The sequence below is a fragment of the Lottia gigantea genome (assembly GCF_000327385.1).
Source record: "Lottia gigantea unplaced genomic scaffold LOTGIsca_23, whole genome shotgun sequence".
Classification (NCBI taxonomy): domain Eukaryota; kingdom Metazoa; phylum Mollusca; class Gastropoda; family Lottiidae; genus Lottia; species Lottia gigantea.
The window spans coordinates 1,913,589-1,934,366 of NW_008708645.1; the positions used below are offsets into that span (position 1 = coordinate 1,913,589).

Here is a 20,778-nt window from a genome sequence, read left to right on the forward strand (position 1 = left end):
ATCAAATTTAAAGGGAAGGATAAACGATATTTAAATAAAGAACTAATCATGTGTATAATTCCAGAAAGGCTTTAGAAGGTATGTATTGAAAGTTATAATCAAAGAAAAATTTCACCACCGACAAAGCAACTTGGTCTTTTTAATGAGTTGCACTGATATAGTCAAGCCAAGAGATTTGTGCATGTTTGAGTTAAAATTAAAAATTCAAATTAATGTTTATGACATATGGTCTGAATACAGCAACTTTATGGGCCTGATCAGCCTGACAAATCTGGGCCTACCCATTTCTTCAACACATGGATGGAATGTCCCGTTTGGGGCATGTATAGGGCCAAACATGAAAATTTACTATTTTTGGAGTTGCCTCCATGCATTTTTAGATTTCTAGTTTTTGAGAAATTTCACCTTATCAAAAGTCAAATTCATCAATAAAAGGCTGAACCATTTACAAGTCAATCAAGACACTAGCAGATATTCTGCATGGTATCAAATTTGGCTTTTGTCATAGAAAAAAATCTCCAATACTAGCAAATGGATCAAGCAACTCAATAAAAAGTGACGTTATCTCATCCTATATATATATATCATCTGAAGAACTGGTTTGGCCAGATTTGTGCGGCACATCTGAAACTACCTAAATAATGTAGGCTGTATGAATATTTTGCTTGACTATGATCAGAGGAATGTGATACCTTGAAATTTTGGGAAAATTGTTTAAGTAAGTTTAGGTATGAAGATTTGATTGTATATTTTGTATAATAACAATGATAATTGTACTAGATATAATAGTAATGTATTGATTAATATGCTCGCATATGTTTACTGCATAGTTATTGGAAATCTTCTGTTGTCAAATACTGTGAAATAACACAATATACATGCAAACACAATTTTGTTTATTTAATGTTTATGTCATCAATCACCTCAAACCCTCACAAATATACAAAAATCTCCATTTAGCATGGTTTCTGAATTTGTTCAATTTGAACTTAACATGTGGTTGTTCATGTCAAATTGTCAATGGAATTGGGGACAATCTGCGTTATATTATGAGATCTGATAGCTTTCCTCACCATATGTACCCTCTAGTGAAATTTTGTGAAATTTTGAATTAGAATATAAATCCTTTTATTTACAAAATAGAAAGTAACAATGATAATAAATACTATAACATCAGACACTGTTATCTGTCTGTTCCCATTAGATTAGTATAAACCAAAGAAAACCCAAATTACCCCAAGTAATTCCCCACAAAAGATAACATCTGGGCTCTGACTGGAATCTTTATTTTGATGCTGACAATAACAAGTTAACCTGTAAACAAAAGAAATGATTATTATTGAGATATTGAGTGATGTGATGTCAGTATGCTGCCTGCCTATAACAGTGGTTCAACTACCATACAGACTGGTTGAACCATGTCTATGGCCTCCACCCCCAGATATAGCATTAACTACAAACTAAAAATACATTAACAGGCACTAAATTGACTTAGAGGGGAATCTCAGAATGCATGAGAACAAATTCCCACTTTAGTGTATTAATTTTGGAAAGTGACCAGTTTAATTAAAGTTAGACCAAGCTTTTGTATTGTTTTATAAGCTTTTACTTTTGATATAGGTACTACAGATAGGGTCCAAAGACTGGCCTTTTAAACATTCCTCAAAATAACCTTTCGACCTAATCTGATGACATCTTATTTAACTTCTTTCAATTAAATTCCTCCACTGTCTCACTCTCACTGGAGAGGGCAGAAATTTGATTGGTTAAAGCAGGTTTAGGTCAAAAGGTTATTTTGACGAATGTAAAAGAGGCCAGTCTTTAGATCCTAACTGAAGTGGGTATATCAAAAATAAAAGTTAATAGAAATGGAACGAAAGTTTGGTCTAAATTACAAATTTTATTTGAACTCTAAATGTGAAAAGTAGCTGAAATGAGTCATCACAATATATTACAGCAATTTTTTGCATCAAACTTTTAGATTCTCATTTCAAAAGGGGATATTGTGTTGGTAGTTACAGGACTAGTACATACCTGTTCTGAACTAGGACAAGCTACTATTTGTCTATCTTCATCATTATATTCCTCTTGTAATATCTGTTCTAGTTGTTGAAATGACTGCTGTACATTTACCTAGTAGGCAAAAAAGACAAGGTACATGTTGTATGTCATCTTCACTATCACAATGTCAAGCTATTAAGAACTTTGTCTTATACCTTGACTGCAACAGTCACAATTCGTGTATCAAGGAAAGCAGTGATTTGATTGGATTGTACGCCAGGAAATAAAGCCAATTAGAGCCTCTGTATGGGATGAAATAGTGGTACCGTCTGGGAAAAGGGTTTACATCCAAAAGTCAATGCAAGTTAACATCCAAAAAACATCATCTCTTACTCTCTAGCCTATCAATCAAAAGACACCCCAGCTTGAAGACTAAATTCTGACAAGACAGTGGTGAGGCTAGTGAAGGTACATTTCGAACAAATTTAAAAATATCATTTTGATACCTTTTTGACCCAAAACATATGTCAGAATGCAGTTCAATCAATTCTATTTCTCAACATTTTTCAGGTGCTACGGCACTTCCATTGAGCTGTGGCAATTTGAAGTCAACCTTGTCCCCCAATTGTGCCTCTTATTTGTACCCCTAGTTTTGGGAGGTTGGCACTGCCACTGTGACAAGGCAGGGCATTCTCAAAGCATGTGGCACTTGAGTTTTTCAACACAACATCCCTTTCAGAGTGTCCTAATAACTATTATTGTTAGATTGGTATATTGACAACTATAACATAACATACCTTTATAGGTTTAAATAAAATGGATTCTGTATCTTTATTGGCTAAATATAGAGCCATGGACTTCTGAATGGCCGGTGTTTTTGTTTTAACTATTTTATACGTCTCAGCAACCACATCATGAAGTTTTTCTGGGGTAGCAAATGGTTGTTGTCTTAGTGTAACATTAGAAGTCATTTCATCTTTCTTCATATTAATTACCACTGCAGACTAGGGTGAAAATTTGAAAAGGTTTCATTATTCTGAGTGAAAACTTTAAAAAAGTTCCATTATTCTTAATGAAATTTTGAAAAGGTTTTATTATTTTAAGTGAAAATTTGAAAGGTTTAATTATTCTTAGTGAAAATTTGAAAGGTTTAATTATTCTAAATGAAAATTTGAAAAGGTTTTATTATTCTAAGTGAAAATTTGAAAAGGGCCTAAATTCCTAATTGAAAAGAAAGTGAAACTTTGAAAAAAATAGGACTTTATTCCCATGACTGGAGTGGCTGAAGAAACCCACAATCCATTTTATAACATGACTGCATTGTGCAATGGAGCAAACTTTGATGAGACAACAGCAATATCTTGCCTCCTCTATTTTTCAAGAGATAAGTTTATTAAACATATACTGGCACTAACATATTATATAGTCTGTGTAGTTTAAGACAGAAACATTCATATTGTATGTTTTAAGCACAAAGGAACTTCCTGAGTGTGTATAATTATCTAGAATAATATGGATTCTGGATTTCCACCATGAAGTCAGTGATACTAACCCGTGATAAGAAAGCTTTCAATGGTCCAGTTAATGTATCAGTTACATGATGGATAAAGTTTTCACAAGTTTTCTTTAATTGTTGATCCACATCATGTTTTGAATCAACAAAATACTCTGTCACTTGAGGAGTTCCCTGGAAACAAATTGTAAATAAGATTTTAAATGAATGCATTTATACATCCTACTTTTTGGACTTGGACATGACAGTGGAAACTAGTCGCTTTTCACGTGTACAAAATTAGATATAAAAGGGTATTCCGCTCTTTTTATAGGCCTAAAAAAATTTTTGCTCACATTTACTAGAGAAACAAGTTGTTAATTTTTCAATGCCAAAACTATCTTAAAATCTTTTTAAGTTCGTTATGCTTTTTGGTAAGTGTAAGAACACTACTTTACAGATTTAAGCAAAATAAACGTCAATATGTCTCCTACTTATTCTGAAGGCTTCAACTAATGATATAAGCTCAAACTGCTTAATTAACAATTAGTCAACTTATTAAACTAGTTCAGTTTGATCAAGTAGATACATATTCGTAATAAGCATATTTCAGAAATATTTTTAGTTATAATTAATGAGGTTTTTGAAAATGAAAATTTTGCATACTGCCTCTTTAAATGAATACTAGTAAAATTGAGATTTTCTATGGGCTGAGGGATATAGGATTAAACGAAGAAATTTACCTCCAAGATAAAGTGTAACAGGGCATTAGTACTGTTAAAGGCAAACAGTTGAGATTTCTTCTGTAGTAAAGCATAGGCTGCATCTAAAATAAACAAAAACATCCGTCAAGTTTCATTTCACCCAAAATAGTAGAGAATGATATTTGGTTAAAAATCAAAGATATTTTTTTTTTTTTTTTACATAAATCGTGCAATTTCAGTCTACCAATGACTAATATCTGCAATAGGTACAAGTGAAAAAGTTACTAAGACCCTAAAAATGACAAAAGACAAAAATTCATGTTGTACCGTTTTGTTAATTTAAATCTAATTTAATGTTAGATACTGAAATTGAGAATTTTCAGCTGGTAAAGCAAATATTTAGACAACTTTATCTCAACTGAATGAAGAGTTTGACATACCAAACCAAATAAAATGTGTTAAAAGTTGTTAAAGTTTTCATTACGCTTTGTATCTAAAGCTATATCTAATGGTGTGTTAACTGAAGGTTTTTTTTAATGACAGAAAACAAAAAGATAACAAATGGATTAAAGGGACAGTGGCACCATTTTTTTGATCGAGTGTACCTTAGTTAAAGAAACTCAAATTTTTAAGCTAAGCTAATCAGTAATAGTGTTCATAGCTCACAGTAGAAATTTAAGCCTTCAAATCCATGAGTGTCCAGAATTATTCACATTGAATGTTAAAATGACGACTCATCAATTTAACATAATGTGTTATATATATAGAAGAGACTTAAAGGAATTATGCGATTTCTTGTACTTTTGAAGACTATTTACATAAATTCAAGACCCAATTCAACACCCTAAAATGGCGAACCTGTCCCTTTAAAGTCATTCAAGTACCTTACATCCTGGTCCTTTTTTCAGTCAATGTTATGTTTGGTACAAAATTTATCATAAACTCAAACCCAGCACAGCACACAGATTGATTGAAGCATGCTGTTTGTACAAAATAACCTCACAATATCAAAAATTGTGATGAAAACAGCAAAATAGTACATGTATAAAACAATTTTTAATATTTTATCCCCCGTTTCCAAATTCTGACAAAGGATATATAATAATTAATGTTAACCCTGAGATCATCCAGCACCATTTTAGAATGACAGTCTGATCAAAATACATATTCATTGAATATTTTAGTTTCCTCTCTATGAAACTCTCTGATTGACCTGATTCAATCTATGATTCATTGATTAAAAGGATAGTCAATAGATTTTCTAAATTTTGTATGTATATCAGGGACATTGATAGCATCGATTTGCGCCTTTCCAATTTTATGAGGTTCTTGGCATTGACTAAAAGTAAGCGTTTTATCACGTCACTTTCGCAAAAGGCCTTATACGATTGAAGCAGATTTTGTGAAAGTGACGTAATTAAACACTTTAGCACAAACCACAGACATCGACTCTACAATCCCAATAGTAATTGACTTTTCCACTTATGACAGTGGCTTTTATTGCATATACATATTTTAATTTCATATCTCAAAGTTCAGTTGAACAATAAGACTTTCTATAAAGGAAAACAAATGAAAATACCAACTGAGTTGTATTTTTATCAGACTGTTTTAACAATTACCAATAAATCAACTACATTTACAGTTTAAGGCAGGGGTTTTCAACTCTTTTCTTTCCATTACCTCTTTCATTACCCCACTTTCAATCTATAAATCCATACTATTTCATGATTTTCTCTTAGGTTTTCCCTGTAACCTTTTACATATATTAGAAAATATAGGCTGACTGAATAGAACAACTTAAATTATAATTGTCCAAAACTTTTAGGATAGACTACAAAGGGTCTCATTACTGCCTGAAAACATTTAAATTACCCCCTTGGAGGTGATTATCCTGGTTGAAAACCCCTTTTTGGAGGTATTCAAAAGAGTTTTTTCAAATTTTAGTAAGTGTATCAAGTGTAGTGGATTTCTTGTCTATTATCAGTGGTTCCTGTATATTCAAATTTTACATCATTATTGCCAATTCACTGGAACCACAGAAACGACATGTTGAATAGGAAATCAGAAAGATGCAATAGACGTTCTTATACACACACTAAACCAGAAAACTCTTTATTGTCCCTGTCACAATGACAGATCATGCAATAGAGAATCTTGACAATGTCAAGCTATTACGAACTATGTCTTATACCTTGAATGCAATAGCCACTATTCTTGTATCACAGTTGCGATTGGATTGAATTTTAGGCTACCAAATATCACCATTCATATAGCCCTTGATTACATACACTTCCAAATTCTTTCTGTCCAGTGCTCTGATAGGCTGTACTTGGTAGCATACAATCAAATCAAATCATTGCATTTACAAACTTCTGTGATACAAGAAGGGTGGATATTGCAGTTGAGGAGTTAGACATAGTTCCTAATAGCTTGACATTGTGAAAGATGGCATGGGAAGAAATTCTTTCCTTTTACAGGAGAAACAAAATTAGTACACTACTAATTGATACAGAGGTACATGCCCATACAATTCTACATAAACACAAAAAAAGGAACATACCCCTAAAACTGCTTAAACCAAGGCCATGTTCAGTAAAGGTCATTTCTAGAGATTATAGGCAAAATAATTGAACTTAGTAAAATTAATAGAACTAAAATGGTGCTTTATTGGTGATTTTGAGTGATGTTTATGGGGGAATAGACCTTATTCACGTCTCGTTTTGGAACCATTGAAGGCGAGGCTCATAATGCAAATTACGTCATCTTGTGAAAAGGAAGGAATAACATTTGTGACACGTTAATTTCAACAGAAAGTATCATTAAATAGCTTCATCAACTCTGATTTTAATGACATAAAATATGGTTTGTTTTGATCTAGTGGGATTGGAGAAAGAGGCTTCAAGGTGGCGATTTCATTGCAGTGACACGCTGTTGCTATTACCCTTTGTTTGTTTGCGTTATGAGCCTCGTTCTGGATTCCATATTGCTGCTTTGTGAGGTTTAATAACGATTTTTGAATTAAAGTAGAGCTTAATATAACTTAACCAGCCGTTAACAATCAAAATATATAGAGGCTGAGTAGAGTAATTATTCTAACCATGCTTAAATAATAGTAAAATACCTATACTGACCTTTAAACTTGGTGAAGTCAAGATGAGTTTCTCTGATTGAAAAATCAGCATGAAATGGTGCTATCTGTTCTCTCAATATTAATAAATGTTTTACTAAAAATAACTGACCATCTACAGCAACCTGTTAATAAGACATTTCATTATAACATTACACAAATAAACATCATTATAATCTAGCTATTTCCACATCCTGATCTTGTTTATAGTGTTAGATGGTGATGAGAACATAGTCTCATGAAAGCACCGGCCGAGGTCACAATGTAAAGCTTTATGATAAAAAAAAGGCGCAAGTTAAAGGTTAAGATAATTAGATACATTAGTGTGAGCAGAAACCACGAAATGAGTCGCTTGTCACACAAATTATTTTGAGCTGCGGCCCTCCAAAGGTCAAGAAGGATGTAAAATTATGAAAAATTTGTTACTGCACAAATACTTTCATTAAACCTTCAACTAGGCTGTTATTCACATCAAAATCCAACTTGAGAAGAGCAAAAGCTTGTTTTGTCACAGTTTTGTGGGGTAACCATTCAAGATATTCAGAAACTTAGGGTAAAAATCATGTTAAAACCTACAGCCCACCATCAGAATTTGAGCCTTCAAATCCATGTGGGTCCAGAATTATCTACGTTTGAACATTAAAATGACGAGTCTTCAATTTAAGATACTCCATGATAAATATAAATGACATATATAGAAATAGAGAGTAAAATTCCTAGTTTGAAGTATTTTTAAAGGAGAGAGCCTTCAACTTTACCTCTAAGTGAAGCGCTTTTTCAGGGCAGCATTTGTCAGTCTCTCTGATTTTGCATCACCTTCTTGAAAATCCCAAGGTTTTATCTCATCCTATGCTAAGATCAAATCAAGAGGTGATCATGTGTCTAACTCACTAAGCCACCCCAGCTCCCATGATGGTCTTGGTAGGTTTAAGGCCAATGTAAGAAGAATTTTTTATGTACCTTTCTCTTGGTGATTCCATCTTCTGCTTTCTTTAAAGACTCAATACAAGCTTGTAGAGCTTCCTGTGATAACCCTTGGAAAGTTGTTCTCTGAAATGCAAAATACCAAATATCTTTATTGATTTCAACCAATTTTAGAGAGTTTAATACAAAAAACAAAATAAAATAAAAAAATATAAAATTCATATATTTTTAGCCATCTAGCTATATCCAGAAAAATATGCCAAGATGATGAAGAAGTTAGAAGAGCCATGCTGTAGGAATTTGTAAAAACTATGGACTAAAAATCTTAACAATTTGTGATATTGACAAATCATTGCTGAAAAGTTGAAATAAAAATCCCAAAGAAGACACAATGATTCCATCTATTACCAAGGTTGGTTTGGGTACTAAATAATGCTGATGGTTCTTCTGTAAAGCATCTAGTTGTTTTAATATTATATTATACATATAATATTCAGGAGAAATTGCTTGCTAAACAAGGTGAAGTTTTCTCCTCTGTCAAATTATTTGCCTTGGATATGAACAGGATAATCAATTAAAAATATTAAAACAGAACTTAAAGAGACAGATGCGCCATTTTCTTTATAACTCATACTTTAGTCTCAGAAACAGCAATTTTTTAGCTTAGCTAATCAGTAATAGTGTTTATAGCTCACCGTCGAAATTTGAGCCTTCAAATCCATGTGTGTCATCATTTTAAGATACTCTTTGATATATAGAAAAGACATATTTAGAAATAGTAAAATTCCTTGTTTGAAGTATTTTTAAAGGAATTTTGCGATTTTTTACATTTATAGTACTTCTGAAGACTATTTACATATATTCAAGACTCAAGTCAACCCACCAAATTGCAAACCTGTCCCTGTAAGTGATGGTGTTACTCACTACACGTCGCTATGCAATCTTCAGACAACTGACATAATCAATTATATTAATAACTTACATCAATACATCTATATAATTTAGATAATGTAACCAATGTACGTCGTACTGTAGGATACCACATGCCGTGTAAATCTGCAGGTGACATTGGCATATTGGTTGGTGTTACTTCTAAACCTTTAGAAATAAAATCAAACTTTATTACTTTTCTGGCATTAAAGTAATAAAAATTAAGTATTTACCCATTAACAGAGTGGTATAAGTTTTATTGACCTGGTATTTTTGTTGCATAATCTAATATTTACCTAGTATATTAGTTGCATAATCTAATATTTACCTGGTATATTAGTTGTAATCTAATATTTACCTGGTATTTTAGTTGTATAATAATCTATAATCATCTGGTATTTTAGTTATATAATGCAATATTTACCCAGAATTTTAGTTGTATAATGTAATACTTACCCGGTATTTTAGTTATATAATGTAATATTTACCTGGTATATCAGTTGTATAATGTCATATTTACCGGGTATTTTAGTTATATAATGTAATATTTACCTGGTAGATCAGTTGTATTATGTAATACTTACCGGGTATTTTAGTTGTATAATGTGATATTTACCTGGTATATCAGTTGTATAATGTAATATTTACCTGGTATTTTAGTTGTATAATGTGATATTTACCTTGTATTTTAGTTTTATAATACAATATTTACCTAGTATTTTAGTTGTATAATACAATATTTACCTGGTATTTTAGTTGTATAATGCAATATTTACCCAGAATTTTAGTTGTATAATGTGATATTAACCTGATATTTTAGTTGTATAATGTTATATTTACCTGGTATTTTAGTTGTATAATACAATTTTTACCTGATATTTTAGTTTTATAATCTAATATTCACCTGGTATTTTAGTTGTATAATGTAATATTTACCTGGTATTTTAGTTTTATAATACAATATTTACCTTGTATTTTAGTTGTGAAATGTAATATTTACCTGGTATTTTAGTTGTATAATGTAATATTTAGCTGGAATTTTAGTTGTATAATGTGATATTTACCTGGTATTTTAGTTGTATAATGTAATATTTACCTGGTATTTTAGTTTTATAATACAATATATACCTGGTATTTTGGTTGTATAATACAATATTTACCTTGTACTTTAGTTGTGAAATGTAATATTTACCTGGTATTTTAGTTCTATAATGCAATATTTACCCAGAATTTTAGTTGTATAATGTGATATTAATCTGATATTTTAGTTGTATGATCTAATATTCAACTGGTATTTTAGTTGTATAATGTAATATTTACCTGGTATTTTAGTTGTGAAATGTAATATTTACCTGGTATTTTAGTTTTATAATACAATATTTACCTGGTATTTTGGTTGTATAATACAATATTTACCTTGTATTTTGGTTGTATAATGCAATATTTACCTTGTATTTTGGTTGTATAATGCAATATTTACCTTGTATTTTAGTTGTGAAATGTAATATTTAGCTGGAATTTTAGTTGTATAATGTGATATTTACCTGGTATTTTAGTTGTATAATGTAATATTTACCTGGTATTTTAGTTTTATAATACAATATTTACCTGGTATTTTGGTTGTATAATACAATATTTACCTTGTATTTTAGTTGTGAAATGTAATATTTACCTGGTATTTTGGTAGTGGGTGTTAAAGAAGGCACACCATTCAATTCATCTTGTGTTACTGTTAACTGAGCTACCTCTTGGCTAGTGCTTGAAGCATTTGAGGGTGTTCGGGAATGGCTTGTTGCTGGTTTTTTCAAACTTTCAGCTATACTCTAAAAAGGTACACAGTAAGATCATTAGAGAGTTAATGTCTCAGTTCTTATACCTAGGCTGATTAGTATCAACGAATTTTGCTCAAAATGTTCTGTGTGTTGTTTTTGGTTTTCAAAAAAAAAATCGTAATAAAATCTAATAGGAGTAATCTAATCAAATCAACAAACCCAGAAAGTTTAGAATTTTTCCATCTACATGTTTACATTGGCTCTGGAGGCTTCATTTGTCATATATTAGAACATTCAGCAACCTCTGGAAAGAGTCATTTCATTCTCAAATAGTTTCCCCTAATACTTACTTCCATCATTTCTAGTTTTTCAGGGTAGGCCAGATCACCAGATGCTGGAGTATAGTTCAATATATCACTTTTAATATAAATATAGGTACGGTAAACCAGTCTCTCTTGTACATCCATTAGCATTTGTTTACATATCACTTCAAATGCTCCCAGTTCTTGAACTGAAAGTAAATTGGTAAGCTGAACTAAAGGGGTTGTAATGAGGTTTTCTTAAATTTTTAAGTGTATCAGGGACACTGATAGCATCAATTTTCACTATTCCAATTTTCAATCAGACATCTGTGGTTCCTGCAATTCTACTGAAACTAAGTGTTTGATGATTTCACTAATCACAATATATGCTTTATCTCAAAAAAAGAAAGGTCGTCAGTTTAACTTTCAAAAGTGGACAATTCTGAAAGGCTCCAATTTTGAAAGTGGGCTGTGCATTCTATTACTGATTAGCTTAGATAAAAATTCATATAACCCTAGACTTGGGTATGATTGGTCAAACAGATGGCTAATCTGTCCCTTATCATACTTAAAGGGACAGATTCACCATCTGTTTGACCAATCATACCTTAGCTTCAGAGAAGGGAATAATTTTTAGCTAAGCTAATCAGTAATAGTGTTCACCATCCACATTCGAGCTTTCAAATCCATGCATGTCAAGAATTATTCATATTTGAAGGTTAAAATAACGACTTTCTTTTCTTGAGACACTGTCATATAGAGAAAAGAAAGTTTATTCATATTTCGAGGTATTTTTGAAAGAATTAAACAATTTTTGAACATTTCTAGTACTTATTTACATAAATATTCAAAACCCAGATCAACCACCTGAAATCGGTGAAACTGTCCCTTTAATACTTACCATTATTGCTGACATGTTCTTCCATCATTTCTATTTTTAGTATGCTACATAATTCTGACAGAGTTTCCAGATGGTTGACATGTATAATTAATGGTCTGAATACATCATATAGATTATTACACATTCTCTCCAACATCTGACTGTAATATAATCAAGGTTCATGGCTTATTATAGAAAGAAATATATGATATGATTTTTTTTTACAAGGATAACAACTTAGGTTCACAAGGATCCTTTCTACCAGCTTGTCATCGGCCAAACTCTATGCATTGATTTTTCCTTATTTACAGCTGGGTCGACTGGAATTATGAACTATGCATTAGGAGAAGCAAACAAACAACTTGGGCTCACAAGGCTTCTGTCCACCAGCTGGTCCTTGGCCATACCTCTTGACATTAATCAATTTCAGCTCGTGGGTCACAGAGTTTACGTGTGCATGCGTTAAACGATGTCAGCCTTGAGCCCAGCCCATCGAATATCATATTTATTCAACGAGCTATATTCCATGGGATACAAGAATATAATTTTTATCAGAACTAAAAAAAATGAAAAAACAAGTAAAAAAATTTTTTTTTTTTTTATCTAGAGTGCTTCACAGACATATTAAATTAGAAAAAAAACTTATCTAAAACGAATTTGAAATTTTTATTTTTGAATTCAGGTATAGGATAAATGATAATATATACTAAGATACAGTATCCAATACTTACTCTAATAATGGGGTTGGTTTGGAAAAGAAATTAAAGAATAGTTGATATTCATCCTCACAAACATGAACCATGAAAGCACAACCACTTCTAACCTGAAATTTTACAAATTAAATTAATGAGTTTTTCCGTTCCTAGTTTGACTTAGAAAGACAGGCAACATTATGCACTATGTAGAAAAATTTTACCATGGTTAACAGTTTAGGGTCTTGTTAATGTTTATAGATAACATAGAAAAATTTGACTACAAAAGGGTCTTCAATCAAGTTTAAATTTGGATAATTTCACTTAAATTGAAGGTTATTCATAAACTGCAGTAGATGTGGCCATGCTCAGTTTGAACTTATTGACTATTTTGTGATCAAGTCAGGTTTTATCAGATCGGACAGCATGAAACTCTGAGTAAAAACATTTTTATTTCAATATTTCTACTTAATAAGATAATCAGTCAAATAATTTGGCCTAAAAAAAATCTGCACTGTATCTTATCTTTTATAATACCTATGTATCTTTGAATATGAGCCTAAAAAAAAAGGGAATAAAATGAATCAAAATAAACCAATCAAGATAAACTAATGACAACCTACCAAAGCACAATGATCTCTGGAATGTTTTTTAGCTAAATCTGTCACTGTTGATGATATACTAGGACCTAGTAACTTCTCTCTTTGTAAAAAATAACACTGATGACATTCATTTAATACTTCAATATATCTAGAATATAAAATAAAACATTTAATACTTCAATATATCTAGAATATAAAATAACACTTCAATATATCTAGAATATAAATAACACTTCAATATATCTAGAATATAAAATAACACATTTAATACTTCAATATATCTAGAACATGAAATAACACATTTAATACTTCAATATATCTAGAATATAAAATAACACATTTAAAACTTCAACATATCTAGAATATAAATAAAACTTCAATATATCTAGCATATAAAATAACACTTCAATATATCTAGAATAAAATAACACTTCAATATATCTAGAATATAAAATAACACTTCAATATATCTAGAATAAAAAATAACACTTCAATATATCTAGAGTATGAAATAAAACTTCAATATATCTAGAATAAAAAATAAAACCTCAATATATCTAGAATAAAAAATAACACTTCAATATATCTAGAATATAAAATAACACTTCAATATATCTAGAATAAAATAACACTTCAATATATCTAGAATAAAATAACACATTTAATACTTCAATATATCTAGAATATAAAATAACACATTTAATACTTCAATATATCTAGAATATAAAATAACACAATTAAAACTTCAATAATCTAGAATAAAATAACACTTCAATATATCTAGAATAAAAAATAACACTTCAATATATCTAGAATAAAATAACACTTCAATATATCTAGAATAAAATAACACTTCAACATATCTAGAATATAAAATAACACTTCAATATATCTAGAAAAAAAAATAACACTTCAATATATCTAGAATAAAATAACACTTCAATATATCTAGAATAAAATAACACTTCAATATATCTAGAATAAAATAACACTTTAATATATCTAGAACATAAAATAATACTTCAACATATCTAGAATATATATAAAACTTCAATATATCTAGCATATAAAATAACACTTCAATATATCTAGAATAAAATAACACTTAAATATATCTAGAATAAAATAACACTTCAATATATCTAGAATAAAATAACACTTCAATATATCTAGATTATGAAATAAATCTCAACAAAATTCCAATAAATCTAAAAATAATCCCAATAAATCTTACTCCCAATAAATAAACCAAAAAATCCCAATAAATTTAGAAAAAAAAAATCTGATAAAATAAAAATTTCTTCAAAACTCAACTAAAATCCCCAAAAAATTCAAACAAGATCCCAATAAAATAATCTAAATTAATTAAATATGAATGAATTGCATGAATATATGAATACTTACTCTGGTGATTTGTCTGTTCTTATTTCAAGTTGCTCTGTTAGTAGTTTTACTCTTGGTGCATTAGCTCGAAATTTGCCATAAAATAAGGTGAATGCATTGTCAGCAATATTTTGGGTATCCTGAAAACATAGTTGATAAGAATCACAGTAAATAAATTATCAATATTTCGCATACAGGGCCGTAGCTAGGCTATTTTTTCTATGAGACAGAATCCTGTTGTCTTTGAAATAAGTTATATCTTTCATCGCAATGTTTTTGGTAAAAGTAAAGCAAGATTCCACAAACCTTTTTGGGTTGAACTTGTTGAGTAGCATTTTGTAAGATATTGGTAACATGTATTTTAATTAGTCCCAGAGCTCGAGATAAACATTGTTTAAATCTAGCTAGGTATGTTGATGATTCTTTAAACCGTGGCTGAAAGAAGATCAGACATTCATTGAATTATTTCAAGGACAATTGCTTATGGTTCAAAATCTCTAAACAAAATAATTCTTTGATTGGACATATTAGTCCAAGAGCTTTTCAAGGGTAAATATAATGCTAATGGACTACTAGAAATTTCATATTCATGAAATTTTTTCCTTGTTAACAAAACTTTACACAACTATTGACAGTATCTAATAGAATCTTTAATCTGGCTTACAATACTGATCCTTTAACCTATAAGCTCCTTTACAATAAGTACGCATTACGACCCTGAAGTCACTCTGCAACTGGATCTGTCAACTCAACATCCCTTCTACAGAATTACACTAAGACATACGTTTCCTTTTGGGTATAGTGTTCAAGCAGAAAGGGCTTACAATTTTTTTGAAACCAGGCTTTATCCTTTATTTCCATCTTGACTACTGTTGGACTGTTGGATTTCTACTTAGCCACATCATTGATTTTGGAATTTAACTTATTGATTTATGGTTTAAATTGGTATATGTGGCTAATGATAAGTATGACCTACTTACATTATTTCTAAAATAATAAATACATTCATCCATTCTAGACAACATTGGTATAAAGGATTCATTAGTCACTGATAAAGTTGTTGAACCTAATTTCTGAAAAATAAAATAAATTGTTATATAGCTGTATAATTAGAAATATTATAGCAGAGCCTAGGAAAACATGTTGTTGTAACTCTGAGTTTCTTCAGACAACTGATCTATATAATTCAGCCTGTGTCCCTACTGAAATGGACAAATATAACTTATTCAAATTCTGTAGAGAGACACGTTGAATTATATGGGTCAGTAGTCTGAAAATCGCATAGCGTGAAACTCTGAGTAACAACAATATGTTCTTTTAGGTTTTGTTTTATTAATTCTATATAGCTCTGCAATTAATTATTATTCTAACAGTGAAAATATTTAATAATTATTGTAGCTGTATAATCATATACTATAATGCTGGAAGGATTTCAGCCCAATTCATTTATACAGCGAAGTTTTTGCTCTGTTATGAGGGGTGACAAACAAGTCTATCAGGGTGGTATATTGAGATAAGCTAATCATAAATACTTAAGAGGTGCCAAATTCATGTGCTTTTTATTAAACAAATACCTACACTGGAAATTCTATCAAATTCGTTAAAATAGGATAGCTTATTACTGATTCCTTCAGCTATATTCATTAACTTTGTCTGAAAGCAAAAAAAAAAAAGAAGTAAAAATTGAGAATGAATGAAAAACATATTCATTCATACCATAAATTGATCACTTAATAGAAATATTTTAGAAATCTTAGTGATATTCATAACCATGGAAGACTTTTTCCATTCACTCCCAGAAACGATTGTTAGTTTATTGTTTCACCAGAAGTAATGTTACTAAGGAATTCATTTCTTTGGGATTATTTCTATGAGCAGTATTCTTTTTAAAATCTATCTAAATGGTAATATCTATGACCTAGGCCTAAGAGGTTCCTTACTAATCGTAGCATCTTCTATACAGGGAATAAAATTCCTCAAGAAATTGGGCCAGACACTCTGAAATTTTATACCGGACATAAAATATAATATTTTCCATGAAAATTGCAAAATGTTCGGCTGAAAGTAGATTGTATCAGACAATGTCTGTGATGGTCAGACGCTTATTTTATGTCTTCCCTCTGATACCATTTTTCATTATAAAATAAATACTCACTTAAGATTGATATACATAATATATATGTTATTATCATGCTATGATAGTGAAATTAAATGAAAAATTATCGGGGTTTTTCACGACGTATTGGCCCAATAAAGTACACACATGTCTATCACATGTTGCGTACATGACAAATAACAGGTTTCCTAATAGGAAGGAACATAACTCTAGTTATAGAATGGCATGTTTCAACTATCCGTATTTTCGTTAAACTGCACGATTTTATCGAGAACAGGAATGTGCGGATAAACAAGGCTCCACTGTACTTCCTCATGTGAAAAGTTCCAAAGTTTCGCCAATATGTTGTTTGCATTTCGGGTTTTGTTTTGCGACTTTAATAGTTTATTTATTCTTTTAGACCTAATACTAACCTGCTCTGCTAGAAGATGTTCACAAGCTTCATGTAAAGTGTTAGTTTTAGTAGAAACATTGATATATTGAGTCTGTAATGCATGTAAATAATCTAAAGCTTGAGACACCTCATCTAATACTGTATTACACTGATGTTGATAACCACTCAATTCTTCTATATATTTTCTATAGTATCAAAATAATAATCATAAATATATTATGAGATATGCTTCAAAAAATATTAAAGGTATACTACCTCTTAGGACCAACAAAAAAAAAAATTTTTAACTTGGCCAAAATTAGTCTTTGTTCATCACTGGACTTATCTGTCATAACTATACAACAGAATCTCTCTATAATTCAATAAATCCATAAAACTAATTTATAATCAATTAAACTAAGTAATAATTCATTAAACTAAGTATCTTTAAAACATCCTTAGAAGTGTGTTTCAACAATTAATAGTTTAATGGATATATCATCCTTTTTAGACATTCTATTCTTTATGGCAACTGGTAAATGTACCAAGTTTGATCCTTTAAATTTCATGTTCATTCTAAGAGGTAGTATTTCTTATAGAAGTGTGGAATTAGTTCATTGAGAAATAAGCTTACTACAAAAATAGTGGTAAGATTTTTTGTAAAAGGGTTCCTTGATATCTTATATAAGGATATATTTTTTTGTTTTTCCACAAAGGCTCTATTTCAGATTCTTTCCAAGCAGCTGTTAATTATGATTACAAATTTACAGCAATCTGTCAAAATCTGCATATCATCTCTGCCAGCTGGGGCAGCTGCCCAATGCCAAGGTGATGTCATCAATTACTCAGCAGGATAAGGTTCTTACATAAAGGCAACCTCACTTAACAGGATTGTGCAAGTTTTCTCACCTATACTGAGATTCATCATCTTGATCCATATTTTCCTCCAATTCAGAAAACCAGGAAAAGAACTACAAGCAGGAAACGTTAATAAAACAGTATATGTTCATCATTTCATTCATCTAAGATTATAGTCTAGTTGCTACAGCCACTGGTTTGTCAATTGTTTCTAATTACAAAATGTTGATATGAATATAAGTTTAATAGCATTGAATGCTATATCATGACTATTTATACACAATTATACATAACTTATCATTTCAAATTGTCTGAGCAAAGTAAAATGTTTTTCAATTTTGTCCATTATTTTATGGGAATTGGAATATCAGCCTTAAAACAGTATTGTTTGTCTAAGAATGTCTTTGTGTTGATTATTCAAACTATTCAGCCAAAAGCTTTTGACTTTTTTGAGGTTGAAATTTCAAGAAGAGAAATGTGTTTATTTTCTTAAGTAAACTTGCAAAAAATTATATTTTTATCAATGCAAAGCCATTCTAAGACAATTAGTACTATTTTGAGGGTGAAATTCCAATTCTCTTTAAAAATATAGAAAAAATTTAATAAATGTCAATAATAGAATTTATAGAGGTTTTTTTCTTGGGTTATTTATACATGCTTGTGGTCTTAAATGCTCAGCATGATGTGCAATATGTCCTGTAATTGAATTACAAACAACCAATATACTTACCTGCTGTGCATTTTCAATTTTTCCACCTTCAGGAGGTGCAGATTGTTGATATAAATTGATGAAGGTATCAGTACTACCTGTAGGTGAGGCTGGAGTAGATGCAGTGTTAGCTAGAACTGGGGCATCATCAACTGGTAACTGAAATTGTAAAACTTTACCGTAAAATTATACAAAAATCAGTGAGTTGGGAAAATGTAGCATTGTGACAATGTCTAATAACACATTCCTGCGAGAACTCTCATGGTCAATTTGTCCCGCATTTCACCAGAACTGAGATATCGCCAACTGTTATCAGGGCAATCTTGGAGAATAACCATGGCAGAGTTGGTGAAGTTTCAAGTGTTAAAATTACTTTACAAGGTAAGACTGGGCTTCTAGAGCCAATTCTAATGAATCCAAAGGTAATTGAGGTTAGTTGACTGCACTGTCAAAGCTATCAGGCAGCAGATAAGCTCACAACCGAAAAATTGTCATTTAGACATACAGTGATGTAACCTATTTTCGTGGATATAAGGATTCAACACCGAATTTCATCAAAGTTAAAAAAACGAAAAAAAAAAAATTTATGTCTTAGATGTTTCCTCAGATATTCTACAAAATAATAGAAATTGGTTTATTTCGATTTTCTTAATGAATCCTTCACTTTGACCCATATTTCATGAGCAACCAACTCGGCAACAGCGGCAGAATGCGTCACCTATTTTCGTGTACAATGTTTTATCTATAAATAAGTCTAGAAAAACACGTTGTATGGATACCGGGTGATATAATTAACTTCTCTTAGTATTTATCTTTAATATCAATTCATTATAACTAGTGACAATTCCTTCAAAGAACCATGATTTAAAAAAAAAATAGTGACTGACAAAATAAGATACGTAGCGTGATTTATTGCTAAAAGTCACTGAAACAACATAAGAATATGGTCCACTTTGTGTTCCATAGAAATTTTTCCTGCTGACACGGAATCCGCTAGTTGATCAGGTGACTTCATTCGTTGGACTACATTCTAGCAGACGACACTTGAAATTCCGATTACCGCTTGGGATTATAAGATAATTCGGCCGATAAAAAATGGTGACGTTCGGTAATAAGTGAAATCCGCCATTTTGTATTTGTCAAAGTATACAATTAATACATTTTACCTTGCTTGAAACTACTGGATTCATTCTACTACCTGATATTATAGAGAAAACCCATGTTTATCAAAACAAACTAATGCGGAGGACGCGCAAGGCCGCTAATGTAAATTATTAATCCTTTCTGGAAATCCATGAATAATAGGTTTCCACGAAATTAAGTTACTCGACTGTACTTGTAGATCTAGTCAAGGAGTAACTGTCACTGTGTCAAATTATATCATTATATACGGACAATGTCATTGTCAGTAGCAGGGAGTTTTGAGATGAGTCTCAATGAAAGCACTGGCCTAGGTCACAGAGCAATAGGTAAGCTTATTAATAAAGTGAAAATTAGTCAGTGTCACTGTCAGTCAGTAACAACTAACATATTTTTTAACTCACGTCCGATGGAATTGGTCTGAATGAAGCATGGTGTGTCAATTCAATAATTGCATCCTTTTGTAAGCGAGAGAGGGGAGCTTTACAGTCTGTCTTCGATTCCCAGAGAGATAATTTTTCTCTAATTATCTTGGAGCTCATGTTGTGTTGTTTCTTTGGAAGCCGTAACTCTCTCTTTTTAGATCGACGTGTCAGCCATGATGTAAAATATCAATATCTGAATGGTTAAATAAGAAACGCATAATATTCAGATAACCCTATTTCGGCAAAATGGTAAGCCCCGTTATTTGACTTAAAAATCGGTATGAAACGGACTCAAATTGATAATACAACACTTACAAAAATGTAAAAGAAAAAATATTCGTTTCA

General features: G+C 30.8%; 1 protein-coding gene across 1 annotated transcript; it reads right to left on the bottom strand.

The window, feature by feature from the left end:
* Window positions 1-1,977: 1,977 nt before the first annotated feature.
* On the bottom strand, window positions 1,978-20,550 carry LOTGIDRAFT_116220 (hypothetical protein; the record flags this gene model as incomplete). The annotated part of the gene is made up of 20 exons (XM_009054984.1): window positions 1,978-2,133; window positions 2,799-2,981; window positions 3,533-3,688; window positions 4,237-4,319; window positions 7,332-7,452; window positions 8,288-8,377; window positions 9,234-9,349; window positions 10,890-11,004; window positions 11,304-11,464; window positions 12,157-12,296; window positions 12,867-12,958; window positions 13,451-13,577; window positions 14,834-14,952; window positions 15,041-15,247; window positions 15,793-15,885; window positions 16,391-16,465; window positions 17,342-17,507; window positions 18,211-18,272; window positions 18,890-19,027; window positions 20,413-20,550. The coding sequence occupies 20 exons, from the start codon at window positions 20,548-20,550 to the stop codon at window positions 1,978-1,980; spliced, it is 2,538 nt and encodes an 845-aa protein (XP_009053232.1).
* Between the last annotated feature and the right edge of the window lie 228 nt (window positions 20,551-20,778).